We start from the raw sequence: 21,554 nt of genomic DNA on the forward strand, positions 1-21,554 counted from the left end.
CCAGTGGTTAGTACTCCACACTTCCACTGCAGGAGACATGGGTTTGATCCCTGGTCGGGAGCTAAGATCCCATGTGCCCTGCAGTGGGCAAAAATAAAAAGGGAACATGAAGGCGACCATACAGCACAGAACATTGAGTGCTAGCTGAGAGGCTTGGACTTTCTCCTAGGGGCGCTGGGGAGCCAAAGAGGGGCTGTGAACAGGAGTGGGGCAAGGGCAGCTCTGGGGCCTTGAGAGAGACTAACAAGGGGAGAGACTAGAGGCCAGGAGGCCAGCTAGAGGATCGGGGGAGAGGATGAGGCCTGAGCTGGGGGACTGACCTCCATGGGACTCCAGTCCAATGTCCCTCTTCCCTCCCACTCCCCATTTACTCCTAGCCAGACACAGAACAAAGGCAAAAATCTTTTATTTCAATTTTAGGGAAGCCACCATCCTCTTCCCTCCATGTAGAAGCACAGGGAGACACCCAGTCAAGAAGGCATGGACAGAAGGGGCATCGCCACCATCAATTGCTGAGGAGAGAGAGGAAGGAGGAAGAGGTTCAGGACCTGAGGATCCAGCCCCCAACCCCTCCCCCCTCAGACCCAGGATCCAGGCCCCCGGCCCCTCCTCCCTCAGACCCAGGATCCAGACCCCCGGCCCCTCCTCCCTCAGACCCAGGATCCAGCCCCCCAGCCCCTCCCCCCTCACACCCAGGGGTCCAGACCCCCAGCCCCTCCCCCCTCAGACCCAGGATCCAGACCCCCAGCCCCTCCCCCCTCACACCCAGGATCCAGGCCCCCGGCCCCTCCCCCCTCAGACCCAGGATCCAGACCCCCGGCCCCTCCCCCCTCAGACCCAGGATCCAGACCCCCAGCCCCCTCCTCCCTCAGACCCAGGATCCAGACCCCCAGCCCCTCCCCCCTCACACCCAGGATCCAGGCCCCAGTCCCTCCTCCCTCACACCCAGGAGTCCAGACCCCCAGCCCCCTCCCCCCTCAGACCCAGGAGTCCAGACCCCCGGCCCCTCCCCCCTCAGACCCAGGATCCAGGCCCCCGAGTGTCCCTAGTTCCCCACAACCCCCAGCCCCCCAGGTACCTTTCTCTTCTGATGGAAGGCTGCCTTGCTCTCATCACAGCTGATTCGCAGGGGGATGTAGGCATCCAGATGGTACAGCTGCTGGGGCCCCCCCATCACCAGGCGATTCTCCCCGATCTCCAGCGACAGTCCCAGAGCGCCTTCCTGGGGATGCAGTGGAATCAGCCCACCCTTCCCTTCCCAGCAACAGGACGATAAGAACACAGACCAGTGAGAGAACTCTCGTGTGTCGGGATACCATATTTAAAGAGTCTCATCTCCCAAGAAAAAGGTGGGACACAGTAATTACAGGTTTATGACTGAGCACTTACGATGCACTGGGCATCCTCAGGACAGCACCAGAAGTGGGCCTGAGGCCCCCATGGGACAGAGGAGGCAACCTACTCAGAGGGCAGCACTAGCCAGGCTCACACAGGTCTGACAACAAGCCCACATCACTTCCCCTCCAAGACCCCACCCTTCCAGACCTCATTCTCCTACTCTGGTGGAGGGTGCACTCACCAGTTTGGGGAGGTCAATTTCGGCCAAGAGGAGGTCAGGGGCCTCCAGCCAGAGGTTCAGGTGAGGCTTCTCAGGGCTGGGGAGGAACAAGACCCAGAACTCAGAAGAGCTGCCAGGTCTTTACCAGGGCTGTTCCCTCTCTTTCTCCCTCCCAGCCCTGCAGCCTCAGGACACCTTCCCAGAGGGAGTTCTGCTTCTCCTCCCTCGGGGTTCCCAGAGCCCCAGGACACCGACACCTAAAGGATGGCGGGAGATTCCAAAGAATGTCGGGGAGACAGGAGATAGGGAGCCCACTGAATGCCCACCCTTTCTCAGGTCTCGGGGAGTCAGGCATGTACAGGTTCCCCAGCTCCTGGATCCGAGGACGCTGCTGGGAGCGGATATTCTGCTGGGAGATACAGCCCAGGAAAGGTCTGTTCTTCAATATACGCCACTCTGAGGGGAAGGAGCACAGGATCAAAGGTCACATGGCTCAGGGTGTCCTTTGCTCCCTCCCCTAGAGGAAGAAGGGGGTCTTGCACTGCCAGAGCCTCATGGGAGAGGCTCCGCCCTCTGCCGAGGATACCAGGGATCTGACCGCACCCCCAAGCTTGACTTTAGGAAGCGTGCCTGCCTTAGCCCCGCCCCTCGAGGCTCTCAAGACCCCGCCGCTTATCTGGAATCCCCCGCCTCCTCCCTCTCCCCCTTCCCAAGACTCACACAGCCCTCTCCCTGAACTCCACAGCCCAGGGGCCAATATAATCCCTGCCCACACTAGTCCCACTTCTCCCAGGGGCCGCCCCCAAGCTCCTCCGGGTTTGGCTCCTCCCTGTGGCCCAGGCCCCGCCCCTCACCTGGATTTAGTGGCAGGCTGTATTTGTCCTCAAGGCCCTCCCTGGCAATGGTGATCACGAGCTCCCGCAAGAAATCGCTGTTCTAGGAGTGAAAGAGGGAGAAGAGATGTGGGAGGGCTGGGGGATGGAGGGAGAGGCCCCGGCCCAGGCCTCCCTGCAGCCCCGCCCCCAACCTGCATCCTCCGGTAGAAGTCGCTGTTGACAGCTACGTCGTAGGCGGTACAACCCTGGCCTTCTGCCGGGAGAGAAAGGGGATGAGACCCCAGCCCTCGGTGGGAACCCCACGGCCCAGGCACAGCCAAGGAAAACACAATGAAGAACAGCAGCCACAGACCCAGAGACATTAGGAAGTCAAGACACGCACCTGCCAGTCTGGATTCATACCAGCCTCATCTCCCAGCTCCAGTCTCTTCCCCTCTGGTCCTTCCCCACCATGTCCCAGAGCTGACCCTGACCCTCCCCAGTTCATAGTCCTCCCAAGGCTCCCCAGCACCCGCAGGGGGAGGACTGAGTCCTTCAGCCTGGCACTGGAGCCCCTGTGGGGTCTGCCCCTCCCACCTGGAGAGAGTTCACTTCTCCAGCAACCTCATCCCTTTACATTTCTTCCAATCACTCTTGATTACTGACCAATTCAATTCAATCATTTCTCTCCGGCCTCTGGACCCCTCTGTCCTCTCTGCCTAGAACCCTCTTCTCTGTCTTGGCCTGATGAACTGCTCTGGTTCCTTGAAATCTTATATTCGACATCTCCTCCTCCAGGAAGCCTTCCCTGATCCCTCAGTGGGAGTGAGGAGGCCCCCCACCCCACCCTGAGCACAGCACAGAGTCACACCACATTGAAACCACATCTGCCTCCTTCATCCTCACCCAAGACTGAGAGTTTCTCAAGGGCAGGTTCTGGGTTTTGGTAAGTCTCTACTCCCCAGGGCACTGGCCAAAGCTTCATCCCAGGAGGCTTCAGGGGACATATGTGAATTGAAAAACAAGGATATAGAGACAGAAACTCCACAGAGACAGAGGTGAGACAAGGCAGAGACACAGACAGGGGAGAGGGTGGAGGAGAAAACAGGGATGAGTTAGGGCTGGCCGAGGACTAGAGCCAGGAAATCAGCTAATGAGCCCCTGCCCAGCCCTCCTTTGCCCTGGGGTGGGGCAGGGAGAAGTGCCAGCTTGGCCAGGTGAGCAGAACCAGGACTGTCCAGTGAGAGTTCTGGATGCCCAGGAGGCTAGGGATATGCCATGGGGAAAAGGATCAGTACAGGGGTGCCAGGTTTCTAGGTCCCGAGGGAGGAGGGTCCTGGGCCCTGGATTCTAGGGAAGAAAGGACCGAGGGGGCTAGATTCCTGGGTCCTCTCAAGGCACTGACTTGCATCCAGTTCGGCATGCGGCTCTCCCAGACTCATGGGGATGCGAAACCCGGCTTGGTCCTCCTCCAGCATTTGAAGCAGCTCATCCTCGGTCAAGTCAGCAGGAGGAGGGATGGAGGGAGAGTGACAAATGTTGATGAAAACCTTCCCTTCAGATGAGTTGGTCTTTATGCAGAAACCTGGTGGGAATGGGTTTGTCCTTGACCATCTGTCTCCGCATGGGTCTCAGTGTCCATCCTTCTTTTGATCTGTCCCCCTCCTAGAGTATTAGTCCTCCACTTTCTGGGTCTGCTCCCCTTCCTGCCCCTGGGATTTCTGACTCTCTGTCTTTGAGTCTCTGTCCCCCTAGTCACCCCACATCTCTCTTTTTTTTTAAATTTTTATTGTAGTATAGTTGATTTACAATGTTGTTACTTTCTGCTGAACAGCAAAGTGAATCAGTTATACATATGTGTATATATATATATATATATATACACACATATGTATAACTCTTTTTTAGATTCTTTTCCCATATAGGTCATTACAGAGTACTGAGTAGAGTTCCCTGTGCTATACAGTAGGTTCTTATTAGTTATCTATTTTATATATGTTAGTGTGTATATGTCAATCCCAATCTTCCAATTCATCCCTCCCCCTTACCCCTCCTCTCTTTGGATCTCAGTCCCTTCCTTGCTCTCTCTGGGTTTCCGTTCACTCCCATCACCCAAGGCCTCTATACACCACTACTGTGTCTCCTCCCTCTCTCCTTTCCCTATGTCCCCTGCCCCCAGTCTGTGACCACCTCTCTCTGGGACTCTATCCCTCTCTCTTTGGGTTTCTGTCTTTCTCACCAGGTTGAGGTTGTATCTGTGTAGATTCTGGTCTGCTTGTTTGGGCTTGCTGGAGCTCCTTGGAGGCCTGTGTGAAAGAAAACAACATCCAGGCTTGGCGTTTGTGCTGTCAGAACCCCCTCATTTGTTCCTCAAATGTTTAGTGAGCAATTTTTACGTATATGAGCTAGGCAGGGCATGAGACATACTATGTCCCCTTCCTACTCTGAGGAACCCGAAGGACAACCCTGATCCCACTCCCATTTCTTCCAGAGACTAGCGAACAGCTAGCAGTAGTAGTTAAGCAACTACAACTCCCGTAGGCCCTGTTGCTCACCCCCCCGCCGCCAGTGCATTCTGGGAACTATAGTCCCGTTTCTGAGTACACACACACACACACACGCACACAAAAAATCTCCCAAATCCTCAGGGACCCAGGAATCCGTTCAGTCCGCACCTGCATCAGCAGCTCCTCGAAACGCGCCGTCTCAGCGCTCATCGTCTCTGCCTCGTTTAGCTCCGGTACCAGCAGCTTCAAGTCGGCCATGGCCCTGGGGAAGAGACCTAGGCGTCCTCAGCAACGACCTTCGGTTGGATCCGAACTCTGAGGCCTGCTCCCGGGCCCTCAACCGACTCCCGACACCCACAATTCTGTACGAAAATCTAAGAATCTGGCCTGAGACTACAGTTTCACTCAGGTCAGATACTGCATCAAATCTCTTGGGAGAAAATGTCTCTAGATGCCCTCTAAGCCCTATGTGCCAAGTGTTTAAATGAGAGCCACTCTTCTGGTCTCTGCGTAACCAGGAACTTGGGTAGGCCACACTTCCGACTACCCCAACGCTCCTTCAACTATCCTGCAACCGCATTCGGTACCAATCACAGAACAATCTAGTCTAAATCTGAAACCACGCCCTTCACCTCAACCAATCAAAACTAATCTAGAGAGCCACTAAACGCCACACTTCCGATGTGGATAAAAGCCACACTTCCGCTCCTTCCCTACGACCGTATCTGGCCAGGTTACTGGGCAAAGCTGGCACACTTTTAAAACCTTAACTTCAGTGTCCATCCTAAAGGACTCCCTTCTGATCTCTGAACAATCACCTCGTCCCCAGAGGTAGATCAGATTCTCGAGTAAAGATATTTCGGGCTAAAAGCTGCACTTTCGGTCTCCAATATGAACAGGGTGGTGGGAGGACGCCAATACGGCCACTCTTCTAAATCTGGAGGCCTCGTACCTATTTGAAGGTATCCATATTTTCGTTCCCCACTCCCCCAGCTTTGAGGAATGCGCATGCTCCAAACTACACTTCCCGGCGCAGACCTATAAGCGGAGTCACCGGGTCCTAAGGCGGGGTTACGCTCTATCTCCTGTAGCCCCGCCCTTTGGGCTGGAGGGGGCGGTGCCGCCCTTCAGACCTCGAGATTCCCTTGGGGAGAGAGTCCCGCAGTCCGTGGAAAGCGCGGCCTGGGAGCGTGATGGCTGCGACGCGCGCAGGATCCCGCGCCTGCGAGATCTTCACCACGCTGGAATACGGACCGGTGCCGGAGAGCCACGCATGCGCATTGGTGAGGGCTTGCCCGGCCGGCGCTGCCCATCCCCCTTCCTAGGCCTCCGGGCCCCGTTTTGAGCGCGGACTCCCGTGATCCACCGCGGCAGCTCAGCAGCTCCGCCCCTCTCAGCTCCCTTGATTCCCGCCACTCCTTAGGATCCACCCCGGAGGACGTTCCCTAGAGCCCTTACGGTTGCTGCCTGTTAGCCCTTTAGTCTGTTCAAGCGAGCCCTAGTGGCTGTCGTGTTCCACGGTCCAAAAGTCACGGTGGAGCTTCTCCTATTCTGCAGAATCCCCCGAGGGGCTTCTGTGATTCTTCAGGGCCGCCTCAGAGCTTCCTGTGATCCCCTGGGACTCAGAATTCCTGTGGGGCACTCGTGATCTTCTGAGGACCCTCAGAACCCGCGTAGACTTCCCGTGATTCCTCAGAATATCCTATGGCTCCCGGGGTCCCTCGGAATTCCTGGGGGGGCTCCCTTGGTCGTCCGGAGACCTCCACGGAGCCCCCGTGAGTCCTCAGGGTCACGTCAATACTTGTGGGATTCCTATAATCTCGGGAACTCTCGGAATCCCAGAATACATCAGAACTTCCTGTAATTACCTTCAACCCCGCAGAATAACCCCGTGGGGCTCCCGTGATCCCTCCGTGTACTTCAGAACTTCCCTAAGACTCCCGTAATCCCTCAGGGTCCCCCAGAACGATCTTGGGGTTCCCACGTATAACTTCGGTGCCTCGGATTTTGTATAGTTGCCCAGCCCCCTCAGAATTCCCCCATGGAGCCATCCTGATCTCACAGGGCCCTCTAGCACCTAGGTGTGAGAAGCTTGGGCTTCTCTGGAGGGAAAGGGGAGGTTAGAACAGTGGTCCACGTGGAAGAAGATGAGACCAGAGCCTGGTGCTGACTGTAGAGATGGAGAAGAGGTGAGGCAGAGATGCAGGAGGAACAGGGTTTGGGGTCTTGAGAGGGCAAGGACAATGCCTTGGGTCTGGGTCTGGCTGTCTCTGTCCCACCCCCACCCCCATGGTGAACCCAAGAGGAGTAGGGTGGCAGAAAGGTTGGGAAAGACTATGGGCTTGGTTATCACATGGTGATCATGAGAGGGAAAGCCTTGGGCCTTGTGCAGGAGTCAAATACTACTTGTGCCTGAGCCTCAGGCCTAGAGACAGGGGCCTCACAGTAAAAAGATAATTGAATGGTGGGAATGATGAGATTATCTAGAACTATAGTGTAGACTCAGATAAGAGGATCTGGGATGGAGTACAGAGAATTCCCACACTTGGAGGCTGGTTAGAGATGGACTATCCTGAAATAGCAATAATGTGATAATAGCTTATATTTATTGGGTGCTTTCTATGTGCCAGCCTCTGTGTTCAGCGTGATCTCATTTAATCCCCAAAACAGCTGTGAGAGGGAATTACTGTCATTACTTTAGTAATAGCAGACAGAAGCTTAAAGAGGTAAGTAATTAGCCAACAGTCAACACATCTTAAAAAATGTGAAAATGAGATTTGAACCTGAGCCCTGGGATTCCAGAGCCCATGCCCCCCATCCCCACCCCCCCGCCCCCCAGCTCAGTCTTACAATCTGTGGGCCAGACTCAACCAACAAACATGTTTTCTTTGGCCTGAACTTTATTTTTAAAAATGTGAATTAGTGGACAACTAATTTCATGTAAACATCCGGGATTCCAGCTTCTCTTGAAAATAAAATTCCAAAGTTTGGCAACCTTTGGCTTACATTCCCTCACAAAGACTATCTGGATCCAATAGCTAACTGTCTTTTTAGACAAGTCATGAGTTCCCAGTCTCCACCAGGGCCCTCTTCTCACACCAGGGTGGCCTGCCAGGACCCTGTGGAACATTCTTTCTGGGTTCTCTTTTTCTTTGGGGGGGAAATTTTGCAAAGTTACCCAGAGCACTTAAATTATGAACTCCCATTCACCCATCCCTCAGTGTCAACAATCATCAACATTTCATCCAATGTTGTATCTCTTTGTTTTCTCTTTTTTTTCCTGGAGTGATTTAAAACCCAGATGTCATGTTATTTTCCCATAAGTATTTGAATCTTCATTTCTAACAGGTAAGGACTCATTTTGTAACATAACCACCAGGCCGTTTTAACATTAACAGTCATTCTTTAATATTATCTAGTGCCCAGCCCATGTTCATATATGCCCAGCTATTTCAAAAATGTGTCTTTCCGGCGGAGGGGAGCATCTTTGAATTTGAAACTTACGAATTTGTACTTAAAATTTTGGGGGGGGGGGGGCTTCCCTGGTGGCGCAGTGGTGGAGAGTCCGCCTGCCGATGCAGGGGACACGGGTTCGTGCCCCGGTCCGGGAGGATCCCACATGCTGCGGAGCGGCTGGGCCCGTGAGCCATGGCCGCTGAGCCTGTGCCTCCGGAGCCTGTGCTCCGCAACGGGAGAGGCCACAACAGTGAGAGGCCCATGTACCGCATTAAAAAAAAAAAAAAATTGGGGGGGCTTCCCTGGTGATCCAGTGGTTAAGAATCCACCTGCCAATGCAGGGGACGCAAGTTCAACCCTGGTCGGGGAACTAGGATGCCACATGCCGCGAGGCAACTGCACTCGTGCGCCGCAACTAGAGAGAAGCCCACAGCGAAGAAGCCCACACGCCCCGGTGAAGACCCAGCACAGCCAAAAAAAAAAGTTTTTTTTTACTTTAAAGAAAAATGAGGAGGCCCAGTTGGTAGGGTAAGAGAAAAATCAGGAGACTAAGGCATCGGGGATGCTAAGAGAAAACAGTTTGGGGAATTCCCTGGCGGTCCAGTGGTTAGGACTCCTCGCTTTCACTGCAGGTGGCCCGGGTTCAATCCCTGATCGGCGAACTAAGATCCCACAAGCCAACGGCCAAAACCAACAACAACAAAAGCCAGTTTGCAGAAGGAAAAAGTGGAAAGGATGTCTTGGATTTAGAAAGGATTTAGGGAAGACAGAGAGAGAAAGAAACTGGAAACAGGCAGGGAGAATGAAATGCAATAAAATTAATAGGAAGTCTTAAGTAAGTGCTGTTCTGAGCCTATGACACATATAGATCCATTTAATTCTCATCACTGTCCTGTGAAATAGGGAGAGACTGTGATTATCTCCATTTTCCAGATGGGTTAGCTGAGACCAGGGTATTTTAAGACCCAGGCTAAGGCTGCACAACAAGGAAGTTTCAGAGCCATGATTCAAACCCAGGCCATGTGGCCCCAGGCTCCAGGGACTCCCTACCTTGGGCTCAGTTAGGCACTTCACAACCAAATAAACTGCACCTGGCAAGGCAGCATCAGGCCTGTGTCTTCAGTAGGGGTCACATCCTTCCCGAGTGATGACAGCTGAGGTGGGAGGGAACTACATAATGGAGATGGTTGCACAACACTGTGAATGTATTGTTAGAAAATGCCCTGAATTTACACTTTAAAATGGTGAATTTCATGTTATGTATTTTTTATGTTTATGTGTATTTTCCTCCTACACGGGAAAATAACTGATGGGGCAAAGGGGGCGGGTATTCTCTTCCCAGAGGACTCTGGGTAGGGATAGAGCTCCTCCAGCTGCCTCTCAGACCCCTTTCTGAACTCTCTCCACCTCCCCCAGGCCTGGCTGGACACCCAGGACCGGCACTTGGGTCACTATGTTAACGGACGGTGGTTGAAGCCTGAACACAGGAGTTCGGTGCCTTGCCGGGATCCCATCACAGGTATGCGGTGTCCCCCAGTCGTGAGAAAGAGGTGTCTATGGCCCCAGGTGTACCCACCAACAATATACCATTCTCTCTGCTCAGGGCCCTGAGAACAGGGAGCAGCTGGTGGGAGAAGAAGCCTGAGATTTCTGGCTCCTCTTGATAACAGTCCTCCTAATTATGGTTCCAGGTCCCTGTGAACACTTTTTTTTTTTTTTTTTTTTTTTTTGCGGTACGCGGGCCTCTCAGTGTCGTGGCCTCTCCCGTTGTGGAGCACAGGCTCCGGACGCGCAGGCCCAGCGGCCATGGCTCACGGGCCCAGCTGCTCCGCGGCATGTGGGATCTTCCCAGACCGGGGCACGAACCCGTGTCCCCTGCATCGGCAGGCGGACCCTCAACCACTGCGCCACCAGGGAAGCCCGCTGTGAACACTTTTGAAGTCACTGTCTCCTAAAATCCCTTCCTTGCCTGTGGGAGGCAGTCAGAGCAAAGACCTATGTAGATTTATCCCCATTTGTCAGATGATAAAACTGAGACCCTGTGTCGGGTAGGGGGACCAGCTTTACTGCTTTGGGGCGCTCCTGGGCTCCAGAAATGTCAGCCCCCTCCAGTTCTGACACGGGTTCCCCCCACCTCCCAACTGGGTTCCCCCCATTCATCTCCCCAGGAGAGCACTTGGCCAGTTGCCTCCAGGCACAGACGGAGGATGTGGCAGAAGCCGTGGAGGCTGCCAGGACCTCGCTGGAGAACTGGAGCACACAACCTGGAGCCGTTCGGGCCCAGCATCTGACCAGGTGATGCACTTGAGGTGTGGACCCCAGGAGACGGAGAAGGATTTGAGAATAAAGACTCTGTGTTTCCCAATATCCCACTGAATTCACTGGCTGCTAAGACTCATATTCCCAGCATGCCTTTGAGCCTTTAGCAGCTAAAACATCCATCTCTCACTGTTCGCTGGGACTAGAAATGACAAAGCCTGTTTCCCAGCATACCCTTTGGGACTCACCCGGGCGCCATTTCTCAACAGCTCACTGGGGCTGGTGAAGCTCCTGAAACTGTTTTCCAGCACATTCTTGGGGAAGTTAGAGACAAAGATTCCATTTCCCAAAGAACAATTGAACTTAAAGGCTAAGCTTTCATTTCCTAGCACATTTGGGGGTTACAGGTGGCCAAGATCCTTACACAGCACCCTGAGGTTTTGAGTGTTTACCAGACTACATTTCCCATACATCTTTGGTGCCCTCCACCACTGGTAAATAGTGCAGATGCCCCAGGGGTTCCTGGGGATTGTACTTCAGGTGTACACAGGGCGTGTTCCAGGACTCTATCAGGCCAAGGGGCAGTGGGAAATGACCATCCCAGGACTTCCCTGGCGGTCCAGTGGCTAGGACTCTGCACTTCCACTGCATGGGGCACGGGTTCGATCCCTGGTCGGGGAACTAAGATCCCTCAAGCCATGCGGGCGGCCAAGGAAAAGGAAAAAAGAAAAAAATGACCATCCCCCCTGCTTGCTCCACAGGCTGGCCAAGATGATCCAGAAGCACCAGCGGCTGCTGTGGACCCTGGAGTCCCTGGTTACTGGACGGGCCATTCGAGAAGTTCGAGACAGGGATGTCCCTCTGGCCCAGCAGCTGCTCCAGCACCATGCAGTCCAGGCACACACCCAGGAGGAGGCGCTGGCAGGCTGGGAGCCCCTGGGTGAGAAGCAGGAGTCCCAGCCCCCAGCCTCCCCCCCCCACCATCCAGCAGTGCCTGCGCCAGTCTCATTTGTTCTTGCAGGAGTGATTGGTCTCATCTTGCCACCCACATTCTGCTTCCTTGAGATGATGTGGAGGATTTGCCCTGCCCTGGCTGTGGGTAAATGATTGGCTGGGGGTTGGGACTCCGGGGTCTGAGGGAGAAGGGGGCCGGGGGTCTGGACTCCAGGGTCCTTGAGCTGCCTGCCTTCCCCAGGCTGCACTGTGGTGGTCCTCGTGCCCCCAGCCTCTCCGACGCCCCTCCTTGTGGCCCAGCTGGCAGGGGAGCTAGGCCAGTTCCCAGGAATCCTCAGTGTGATCAGTGGCCCTGCCTCCCTGGGGCCTGTCCTGGCCTCACAGCCTGGAGTCCAGAAGGTGGCCTTCTGTGGAGCCATCGAGGTATCTTCAGGGGTGGGAGGGTGTCTGGACACAGCTGGGGGGCTGGAATGCCCCTCCCCGCTGCTGACCCCTGCGTGGATCCCATAGGATGGCCGTGCCCTACGGCGGGCCCTGGCGGGCCAGGGTCCCGAGCTGGGCCTGGCACTGGGGGCTGAGTCGCTGCTGCTACTGATGGAGATGGCAGATGTGGATTCGGCCGTGGAGGGCGTCGTGGATGCAGCCTGGTCTGACCGCAGCCCGGTGAGACCTGGGGGCTGGGCGTGTCTGTCTCCAGACCCTGGGGCCCCATGACTTCATTCATTTTATTTATTTATTTTTTAAATTAATTTATTTGGCTGTGCTGGGTCTTAGTTGCCACGTGTGGGATCTTCGTTGTGGCATGCAGGATCTTTTAGTTGTGGCATGTGAACTCTTAGTTGCAGCACGCATGTGGGATCTAGATCCCTGACCAGGGATGGAACCCGGGCCCCATGCGTGGGTAGCGCAGAGTCTTAACCACTGGACCACAAGGGAAGTCCCTTCATTCGTTTTAATTTTCAGTTCTTTGTGTCTCCAAACTCTTATCTGTAGACCATCGTGTGTAAAGGTCCTCATCCTCTCGAGTTTCTGAATCTCCACGTTCCCGGCTCTCCTGGGCTTCCAGGCTCGGGGGCTCTTCATTTTTCTGAGTGTCCATGTCCTAGTTTTCCAGCGTCTCTCTTCACTCTGCGGCACTAGCTTTCTGTAACTCCACATCCTCCCTGAGGTTTAGGGCCTCAGGGAGTCTCCTGGTCCTTGGCCACTTCTCCCTGACCCTCCTCTGATCTGTGCACATATGTCCCCCAGGCTTGGCCCTCTGTGGGGATGTGACCCACCCACCTAGGCTCCAAGTTTGCCCACCCTATCCCCCCCTTTTCCTAACAGGGGGGACTCAGACTGCTCATCCAGGAGTCTGTGTGGGATGAGACAATGAGGCGGCTCCAAGCGCGGATGGGGCGGCTTCGCGGTGGCCGAGGGCTAGACGGAGCCGTGGACATGGGGGCCCGGGGAGCTGCTGCACGTGACCTGGCACAGCGCTATGTGCACGAGGCCCAGAGCCAGGGTGCACAGGTGAGCCTGGGCGCAGACTCTGGGGTGCCGGGGGAGGAGGGACCTCAAGATCTGACTCCTGGGTCTGGGGAGGGATGGGTCTGGGGGCCTGGACTCTGGGGTGTGAGCAAGGAGGGTCTGCAGGCTGGACTCCTGGGTCTGAGGGAGGAGGGGTCTGGGGTCCAGACTCCTGGATCCCAGGGGAGGAGAGGACTGGAGTGAACTTGCAGATCTACTTCCCTGTCTCCCTAGGTCTTCCAGGCTGGCAGTATGCCTCCAGAAAGCCCATTCTTTCCCCCATCCTTGATCTCTGACCTCCCTCCAGCCTCTCCATGTACGCAGGCAGAGGTAAGCCCCTCAGGGTCTCAGAGACCCTAGGCCATCCACCCATCCTCAGCCGGACATGGGCGGCACAGCACAGAGGCCACCGGAGTGACCATTTGGACTGGGTCTGGGGGCTGCTGACTGCTGTAGGCTGGACTCCTTGTGGGTGGGGTGTTGGAGGGAGGGGCTGGCCAGGCCGCCTGAGCTCCCTTGTCACCCCTTCCAGGTGCCGTGGCCTCTGGTCGTGGCCTCCCCTTTCCGTACTGCTAAGGAGGCGCTGGCCTTGGCCAACTGGACGCCCCGAGGTGGCAGTGCCAGCGTATGGAGCGAGAGACTGGGGCAGGCCCTGGAGCTGGCCTACGGGTCAGTTCACACCCACTGGGCACACAGGGGGCTCTGCTGGGATGGCCCCAGCTTCGGTCCCGATGTCTTCCCCTCTCTCTGGGTCTCTCCCCGCCTCTCTGACTAGCCCTCCCCACCTCAAGTTTGTGCATTTCTCTCTGATGTCCCCTCCTCCCCACAGGCTCCAGATGGGCACAGTCTGGATCAATGCCCACGGCCTCAGAGACCCTGCAGTGCCAACAGGTGGCTGCAAGGAGAGTGGGTCTTCCTGGCACGGGGGGCCAGATGTGAGTGCACCCCTCCCTGCCCATCACCACCCCTTCATCCACCTTGTGCCCTTCTCACGTTCTCTTGACACTGTCCCTCTCTCAGGGTCTGTATGAGTATCTGCGGCCCTCAGGGACCCCTACCCGCCTGCCCTACCTGTCGGAGAATCTGAACTATGACACCTTTGGCCTTGCTGTTCCCTCCACCCTACCAGCTGGGCCTGAAACAGGGCTTAGGTGAGCTCTTCTAGGGACCACAACTCTCAGAATTCCTGGAGTGTGGAAGGGGAGAAGGGAAATTGTGGCAGGCTCCTCCATGGACTGGAGGGAGGTTCTTGAGAACCATCAGGGGGTCCCTGAGTCCTGCTGAGAATTTCATTCTGGGTCTCACGGCTCACCGCCACCCGCCAGGCCTGATGAGAGTCTCAGTTCTGCTAAATGAAGGTCTGTGCTCTCCCAGAGACTCGGGGCCAGGAATGTGGGGTCCCGCAGAGGCTCATGGGAGCTCGAGTGGTCCATCCAGTGGGGTGGGGATGGGGTCTGAGCAGTCCCTGCCCCAGCACCCACCCTCACACCTCACCCTACTCCAGCCCAGCACCCCCCTATGGGCTCTTTGTGGGAGGCCGTTTCCAGGCTCCTGGGGCCCGGAGCTCCAGGCCCATCCGGGATTCGCAGGGCAATCTCCATGGCTACGTGGCTGAGGGTGGAGCCAAGGATATCCGAGGTGCCGTGGAGGCTGCTCACCAGGCTGCCCCTGGGTAAGGAATGGAGGCGTCATATGAGATAGCCCAGGGGTCGTGGGGTGTCAGAGAGGGGAGTCTGAAACCCCAGGACTAGACTGATGCTGATGGGACATGGGGTCTGGACCCCGAGGACTGTGGGCTGTGGAGTCTGAGCTCCCAGGGCTGACGGGATGTGGGCCTGGCCCCTCACTCTCCTCCCTGGGCAGATGGGCTATGGGGCCTGGACCCCCCAGAGTAGGAGCTGTGGACAGAGGTGGGGCACCTGGAAAGAGCCAGGATGAGGAAACCAACCCCCAATGTGCCCTGTCCACCCACAGCTGGGTGGGCCAGTCGCCAGGGGCCCGAGCAGCCCTACTGTGGGCCCTGGCGGCCGCGCTGCAACGCCGAGAGTCCACCCTGGTCTCGAGGCTGGAGAGGCATGGAGTGGAGCTCAAGCTCGCCAAGGCAGAGGTGGAGCTGAGCGTGAGGCGGCTTCGGGCATGGGGGGCCCGCGTCCAGACCCAAGGCTGCACCCTGCAGGTGAGAGGGGTCTGTGGGCCGGCAGACAGGGCAGGCAGTCTGGAGTGGCGTCAGAGGAGGGGCTCCGGAATGAGCCAGACTGGGGGTCCAGGCCCCAGTGGCCTCACCTCTCTACACCTTGATTTCATCCTCTGTATAATGGGTATGCAGCCCACCTCATAGAGTCGTGTTTCAGATTGTTGTTAGTGACCTATTACTGGGCCATAAAACCAATTTAGTGGGTCATAGCCCTGCTTTGGTATTTTTGTTCTTGTTTCTTTTTTAACAAAAGAGAACAGGATAGAAGATACAGAGTGCATTGCACAGAGTATTGTTTGGTGTGATTTTTGTTTTGATTATATATCTAATATGCAGCTAAATATAGATACTAGATTGGTCTGAAACATATGGTGGGTCCAGTGAAGAAAGCGTGAGGATTCAGTGACTCAAGCAATGGCATGGGCACACTCAGGGATAGAGATAATAGAAAGATAATGGAAAGATAGCTAGTCATTTGACCTGGGCTTCCTCCATAAATGATATACAATTATACAGTGGTACCAACCTTGAGGAGCTGTTATGAAAACTAAGTGAGCCGAGCATTTAATGTCTGACGTGTAGCCAAGGGCTCAGAAAATGTTTGCTTATGGATGGCCAATAAGCACATGGAAGAATGCTCCGCATCATTAGTCATTGGAGAAATGCAAGCCAAACCACCATGAGGGACTTCCCTAGTGGCGCAGTGGTTAGGAATCCACCTGCCAATGCAGGGGACACAAGTTCGAGCCCTGGTCCAGGAAGATCCCACATGCCGAGGAGCAACTAAGCCCGTGTGCCACAACTACTGAAGCCCGCGTGCCTAGAGCCCATGCTCCACAACAAGAGAAGCCACCGCAGGAAGAAACCCGTGCACCACAGCGAAGAGTAGCCCCCACTCTCTACAACTAGAGAAGGCCCGCGCACAACAACAAAGACCCAGTGCGGCCAAAAATTAATTAATTAATTAATTAAACACACACACACACACACAAACCTGTAGGCTAGATTTCGAGACCTCTACACGTATTAACTCATTCTATCTTAACAGCAAATCTCTGAGGTAGGCACTATTACTATCCTCATTTTAAAGATGGGAAACTGAGGCCCAGAGAGGTTAAGTGACTCACCCAAGGTCACACAGCTGATGTGAACCCAGCACCTTGCCCCAGAGTCTATGCTCTGAAATATCACCTGGTTTTTATTATGATTGGAGTTGTTATGAAGAAGCGAAGTTGGGGATGAGAGGAGAAAAAGGGTGGGTGATAGGGGAGACCAAAGGAGGGCAGTCAGGCTCCCCTGCCCGGCCCTTGACCTCCTGCCTGTCCCTGCAGGTAGCAGGGCTGAAAGGCCCCGTGCTTCGGCTGCAGGAACCTGTGGGCGTGCTGGCTATTGTGTGCCCGGAAGAGTGGCCCCTGCTTGCCTTCGTGTCTCTGCTGGCCCCTGCTCTGGCCCACGGCAACACTGTGGTCTTGGTGCCCAGCGGGGCCTGTCCCATCCCTGCCTTGGAGGTCTGCCAGGTACAGTCCCCTGCCTGCCTGCTGCTGCTCCCAGCAGCCTGTGGAGCAGCAGATGGATGAAAGATGCCCCAAGACCTGCAGGAGCTCAGCTCTCACCCCACCCCCTTGGTAACCATGGTAACCTGCATCCTGGCACAAAAGCTTCACTCCTCATAGACCCAGTGATGGTTCTCTCCAGACTGTGAGCCTTCACCAGTCATGACCCCACTCCCATTCCTTCCAGGACCCCATGGCCACTCCCATTTGCCCATTCCTCACCCTCCCCGACAGCCCTGGGGGTCTCTGACTCCCTCCCAACCCTGGATGACCCACTGTCCCATCCCCTAGGATATGGCCACCTTGTTGCCAGGGGGCCTGGTGAACGTGGTGACAGGAGACCGGGACCACCTGACCCGCTGCCTGGCCTTGCACCAGGACATCCAGGCCCTGTGGTATTTCGGATCTGCCCAGGTACCTTTTGTTTTGCCATCTCCAGTGTCTTAAACTTCACCAACAAACTCTTCCTTTTCCGGGGACATGGCTGCACCCCCTTAGAACACCCATTGCTAAGGGGGAGAAACTCCTTGGCAACCACGTTCTGAGATCCTGCCCCTTTACAGGCCTGGTTGCTAAGGAAGAGGATCTCCTTAGCAACAAGGGCCTGAGATCCTGCCTAGCCCAAAGACCTAATCTCATTGGACAACCCATTGCTAAGGACCACACCCTAGCAACAGTGTCAGAAGCCTACAGTCCACCCTCTTAAACCTCCTGATGGTAACAGATGGGAACTCCTTGTCAACAATAACTTCGGGCCCCATTCCTTTGAGTGTGGGCTGTTAAAGGGGAAGAAGTTCCATGGCCGTAAAGGTCAACCTTGTTTCCCTCAGCATCTGGAAGGTTTGCTTTTTAGGAGCTGAACATTCTAGCCACAGAGCCTAGGCAAGCCTTTAGGCCCCTCCTCAATAATAGTCCTTGTTGCCAAGGAAGCAGCTGCTTAGCAACCAAGCCAATGGAAATGCTGACCACCCCCCCACCCCCCCATCTCCCCACGCCAGGGCTCCCAGTTTGTGGAATGGGCCTCAGCAGGAAACCTCAAGCCAGTGTGGGTGAACAGAGGCTGCCCACGGGCCTGGGATCGGGACGCCGAGGGGGCAGGCCCAGAGCTGGGGCTGCGGGCAGCACGGACCAAGGCCCTGTGGCTGCCCATGGGGGACTGATTGCCCAAGTGCCACCCACTCCATCTTGGACAGAGGACAGATGGACCCCAACCGATGCCAGACATCTGGAACTTTCCTCTTATTATGATTCCAATAAACTCTGACCAATCTTGGCTGTGCTTCTGAGGGGAGGAAGGGAGGAAATAGCAACTTCTGGGCTGTTGAGGCCATTTCAGTTCTGAGACTCAGCAGCCGCATGGGCTGGCGCCAGGACAACACAGTGTCTGTGAAATAGATACAAGGGACTCTAAGAACATTTGCACAGGGCCGCAGTGACTCCTGTCTCTTCTGGTCTTTTCCATTCAATGGCTCCTGCTCCCTGGTTTTCTCTGCCTCTGCATTGCCTCAGGATCTGTGGTGTGCTGGTGAAAATAAAATACAGTAGCTCTCTGGAATAAAATAAAATCCATGGTAAGTAACTTTAGCCAGTTCCATGGTGCTCCTACCGTGTCAATTTCAAGCTCCAGATGATTGAACAACCGGCTGACAATTCCTGAATTTTTAACAGTTCCCACGAGCCACCCCAGCATACCACTGTTTGAGAATTCTTTTTGATGCAAGGAACCCACACACACTAGCTTAGGATAAAAAGACATTTTCTGGAAAGCTACAGAGATATTGAAAATGGGCAAGATACACAGCCGGGAACCCCAGGTCCTGAGAACCCGAATGCAAACAGGAGCTGTATTCAGGTCCCATCTCAGTGGGTCACATGATCTCTTGGGTCTTGTATCTGCCTGTCTGCTTCATTCCAGATCCTTCTAGCCATGTGCCACTAGGAAAGCTTCTTCACCACTCTTCAGCCTCAGTTTCCTCATCTATAAATTGGGGCTAATAGTTCCAACCTCATTGGGTAGATTCTGTGATGGTTACACAAAACATGCTGTTAATTAGAGTTTGATTTTGTCCTGGGGCAAATGAGAGCAGACAGCCTCCTGTCAGCATTTGACTAAAGCTGGGCAGAATAGATAACCTCTCCCAGTATCTGGATGTTTGGACAGGAAAGACACTGGAACGTCTTGGAGGAAAGTCCCTGGAAGGCTCTACTTCCTCTGGGGTTTGGTAACTTCCCCCCAGATTCCATGGGCTGCCTCAAGTGACCTTCCTATTAGTCCTCTTGCTTTAACCAGCCAAAGCCAACTACAGGAGGTCTCTATACCCCCAGCCCAGACCACAGAGGACACTTAGTGCCACATCCACAGGAGAAGAAATCTGATCAGCCAGACTGGGGTAGATGTCCACTTCTCGTCCAATCTTCTCTGGCTTAGGGGCAGGAGCTCCTAGTTAAGGCAGCCAATCAGTTGAGTGCCTGCTGTGAGTGGGGCACTGTTGTAGGTGCTGGGGATGGCCATGAACAAGACAGAACTTAGCCTTGTGAGCTCATGCAGTGGATGAGAGGTATATTCATTTCTTGTCAGTGCTGTGACAATGGTCACAAAGTTAGTGGCTTAAATACAACAATGCAAACATATTATCTTACAACTCTGGAGGTCAGAAGTCTGCAATGGGTCTCACTGAGCTAAAATTAAGGTGTCAGCAGGGGTTGGGAATTTGTCCCAAGGGCACTAGGGAACAGAGGAGAGGTAGGCTCAGCTCTGGCTGAAAGACACTGATGTAACCTAAGGTGACAGGTACAGTACTGTAGCAGTGGTAGAAGCTCAGGGCACTCTGGGGGCCTGAAGAAGACACCTTTCCCAACTTGAGTGTGTCTGTGTATGAGGTGAAGGCAAGAGAGATGGCAGGAATCTTCCCAAGGCAGGTGCCACTTCACTGATTTTTTTTTTCCACAGCCTTACTGCGGTATAATTGACAGTTCAAAATTGTATATATTTCAGTTCTACAATGTTATTTCTTAAGGTGTGCAACATGATAATTTAACATACATATGCACTGTGAAATGATTACCACAATCAAGTTAATTAACACATCCATCACCTCACATACTTACCTTTTTTATTTGTGGTGAGAACAGTGGAGATCCACTCTCACGGGACTTCCCTGGTGGCGCAGTGGTTAAGACTCCGCCTACCATTGTAGGAGACATGGGTTCCAGCCCTGGTCTGGGAAGATCCCACATGCCGTGGAGCAACTAAGCCCGTGCGTCACAACTACCGAGCCCACGTGCCACAACTACTAAGCCCACGTGCCTAGAGCCCGTGTTCCACAACAAGAGAAGCCACAGCAGTGAGAAGCCCACACACCGCAACAAAGAGTAGCTCACTCGCCACACCTAGAGAAAGTCTGCATGCAGCAACGAAGACCCAACACAGCCAAAAATAAATAAATAAATAAATTACTTAAAAAAAAAAAATCCACTCAGCCACTTCCAAGTATACCATACAGTCTTGTTAAATGCAGTCACCATGCCGTGCATTAGATCCTCAGAACTTACTCATAACTAAAAGTTTGTCTTTTCTGACCAACAACTCTGTTTCCCTGACCTCCCAGCTGCTGGCAGCCACCATTTTACTCTCTGGGTCTATTAATTTGACTTTTTTAGATTCCCCATATGTGACGCCATAGAGTCACATATATTAGTCTTTGACTAATTTCACTTAGCATAATGTCCTCCAGGTTAATGGCAGGTTTTCCTTCTTTTTGTGGCCAAATAATATTCCATTGTGTGTATATACACACATCTTCTTTATCCATTAGCCAATGGACACTTTTTTTGTCGTTCTTTTGTTTTTGGCCGCACTGCGTAGCTTGTGGGTTCTTAGTTCCCAGACCAGGGATTGAACCCACGCCCTCGGCAGTGAAGGCAGTGAAAGCGTGGAGTCCTAACCACTGGACCACCAGGGAATTCCCTCTATTTGTTATTTTGTTAGGGATCTTCACCTTTTTCCACGGTGGCTCTACCAGTTTACATTCCTCCTCACCCTCTCCAACACTTATCTCTGTCTTTTTGATAATAGCCAACCTAACAGGTGTGTGAGGTGACACCTCACTGTGGTTCTGATTTGCATTTCCCTGGTGATTAGTGATTGCATTGGGTCTTGAAGGACAATGAGGATCTAATTAGGTTAGAAAAGTGGTGGGGGGAGAGCAGCCCCGGCAGAGGAAACAGCCAGCGCGGCCTTTGCACATGCTGTTTCCAGAGGTGAGAAACAGCTTTGAGGGAACTAGTGGTTTCAGTGGTGGTCCCCAAAAGATAATGTCCTAACCCCGGAACCTACGCATGTGACCTTATTTGGAAAAAGTCTTTGCAGACGTAATTAAGTCAAGGATCTCGAGATATCTGGGTTATCCAAGTAGACCCTACATCTAAATACAAGTTCCCTTATAAGAGACAAAAGAGGAGAAGCCTGAAGAGGAAGAAGCCGTGTGAAGTTGGAGACAGAAATTGAACTCAATTTCTAGCCTCCCTCGCCTTCCCTCGAGGTTGGAGGTGAGAGGTCGGTAAGTTAGACTTCTTCCTGTGCCTCCAAGCCGCAACCCTCTCATCACATGACTGGTTTTTCTGGTCCTGACAAGCCCCCATCCTGAGTCCCTCATTAGTGTAAACTCCGGTGTGGTCAGGGAGCGCCCCCCATGCATGAATAACAAAGACAAGCCTATCACTTACCTGGAAGTTCCTAGGACTTAGAGC

The 21,554-nt window shown here is 54.1% G+C and overlaps 2 protein-coding genes across 3 annotated transcripts; one reads left to right on the forward strand and one right to left on the reverse strand.

The window, feature by feature from the left end:
* Positions 1-389: 389 nt before the first annotated feature.
* PIH1D1 (PIH1 domain containing 1) lies at positions 390-5,182 on the reverse strand. Its single transcript, XM_079723295.1, has 9 exons — positions 5,049-5,182; positions 4,613-4,679; positions 3,779-3,958; positions 2,586-2,647; positions 2,413-2,494; positions 1,885-2,014; positions 1,580-1,655; positions 1,079-1,222; positions 390-512 (listed from the first exon to the last, which is right to left on the reverse strand). Exons 1-9 carry the CDS (start codon positions 5,136-5,138, stop codon positions 471-473), a joined length of 873 nt encoding a protein of 290 aa, XP_079579421.1. The 5' UTR covers positions 5,139-5,182; the 3' UTR covers positions 390-470.
* Positions 5,183-6,073: 891 nt separating this feature from the next.
* On the forward strand, positions 6,074-18,078 carry ALDH16A1 (aldehyde dehydrogenase 16 family member A1; the record flags this gene model as incomplete). 2 transcript variants are annotated; one of them, XM_079723466.1, is made up of 17 exons in its annotated part: positions 6,074-6,163; positions 9,753-9,855; positions 10,505-10,631; positions 11,357-11,535; positions 11,617-11,694; positions 11,791-11,972; positions 12,060-12,212; positions 12,876-13,061; positions 13,293-13,388; positions 13,591-13,727; positions 13,888-13,993; positions 14,079-14,209; positions 14,563-14,730; positions 15,033-15,234; positions 16,584-16,769; positions 17,097-17,219; positions 17,804-18,078. In XM_079723466.1, 17 exons carry the CDS (start codon positions 6,074-6,076, stop codon positions 17,963-17,965), a joined length of 2,409 nt encoding a protein of 802 aa, XP_079579592.1. In that variant the 3' UTR covers positions 17,966-18,078. The 2 variants fall into 2 exon arrangements, with proteins under 2 accessions (XP_079579592.1, XP_079579593.1); XM_079723467.1 differs by lacking the exon at positions 12,060-12,212.
* Positions 18,079-21,554: the final 3,476 nt, after the last annotated feature.

The sequence above is a fragment of the Hyperoodon ampullatus genome (genome assembly GCF_949752795.1).
Source record: "Hyperoodon ampullatus genome assembly, chromosome: 18".
Lineage (NCBI taxonomy): Eukaryota > Metazoa > Chordata > Mammalia > Artiodactyla > Ziphiidae > Hyperoodon > Hyperoodon ampullatus.

Bases quoted from the DNA above. Each gene is read 5' to 3' on its own strand.
- PIH1D1 (XM_079723295.1), bottom strand. From the start codon at position 5,138: ATGGCCGACTTGAAGCTGCTGGTACCGGAGCTAAACGAGGCAGAGACG. The intron at 2,015-2,412 runs GTGAGGGGCGGG...CCTTCCCCTCAG, and splicing joins CAGCCTGCCACTAAATCCAG to AGTGGCGTATATTGAAGAAC. The intron at 1,656-1,884 runs GTGGGCATTCAG...GTTCCTCCCCAG, and splicing joins TCCCCGAGACCTGAGAAAGG to CCCTGAGAAGCCTCACCTGA.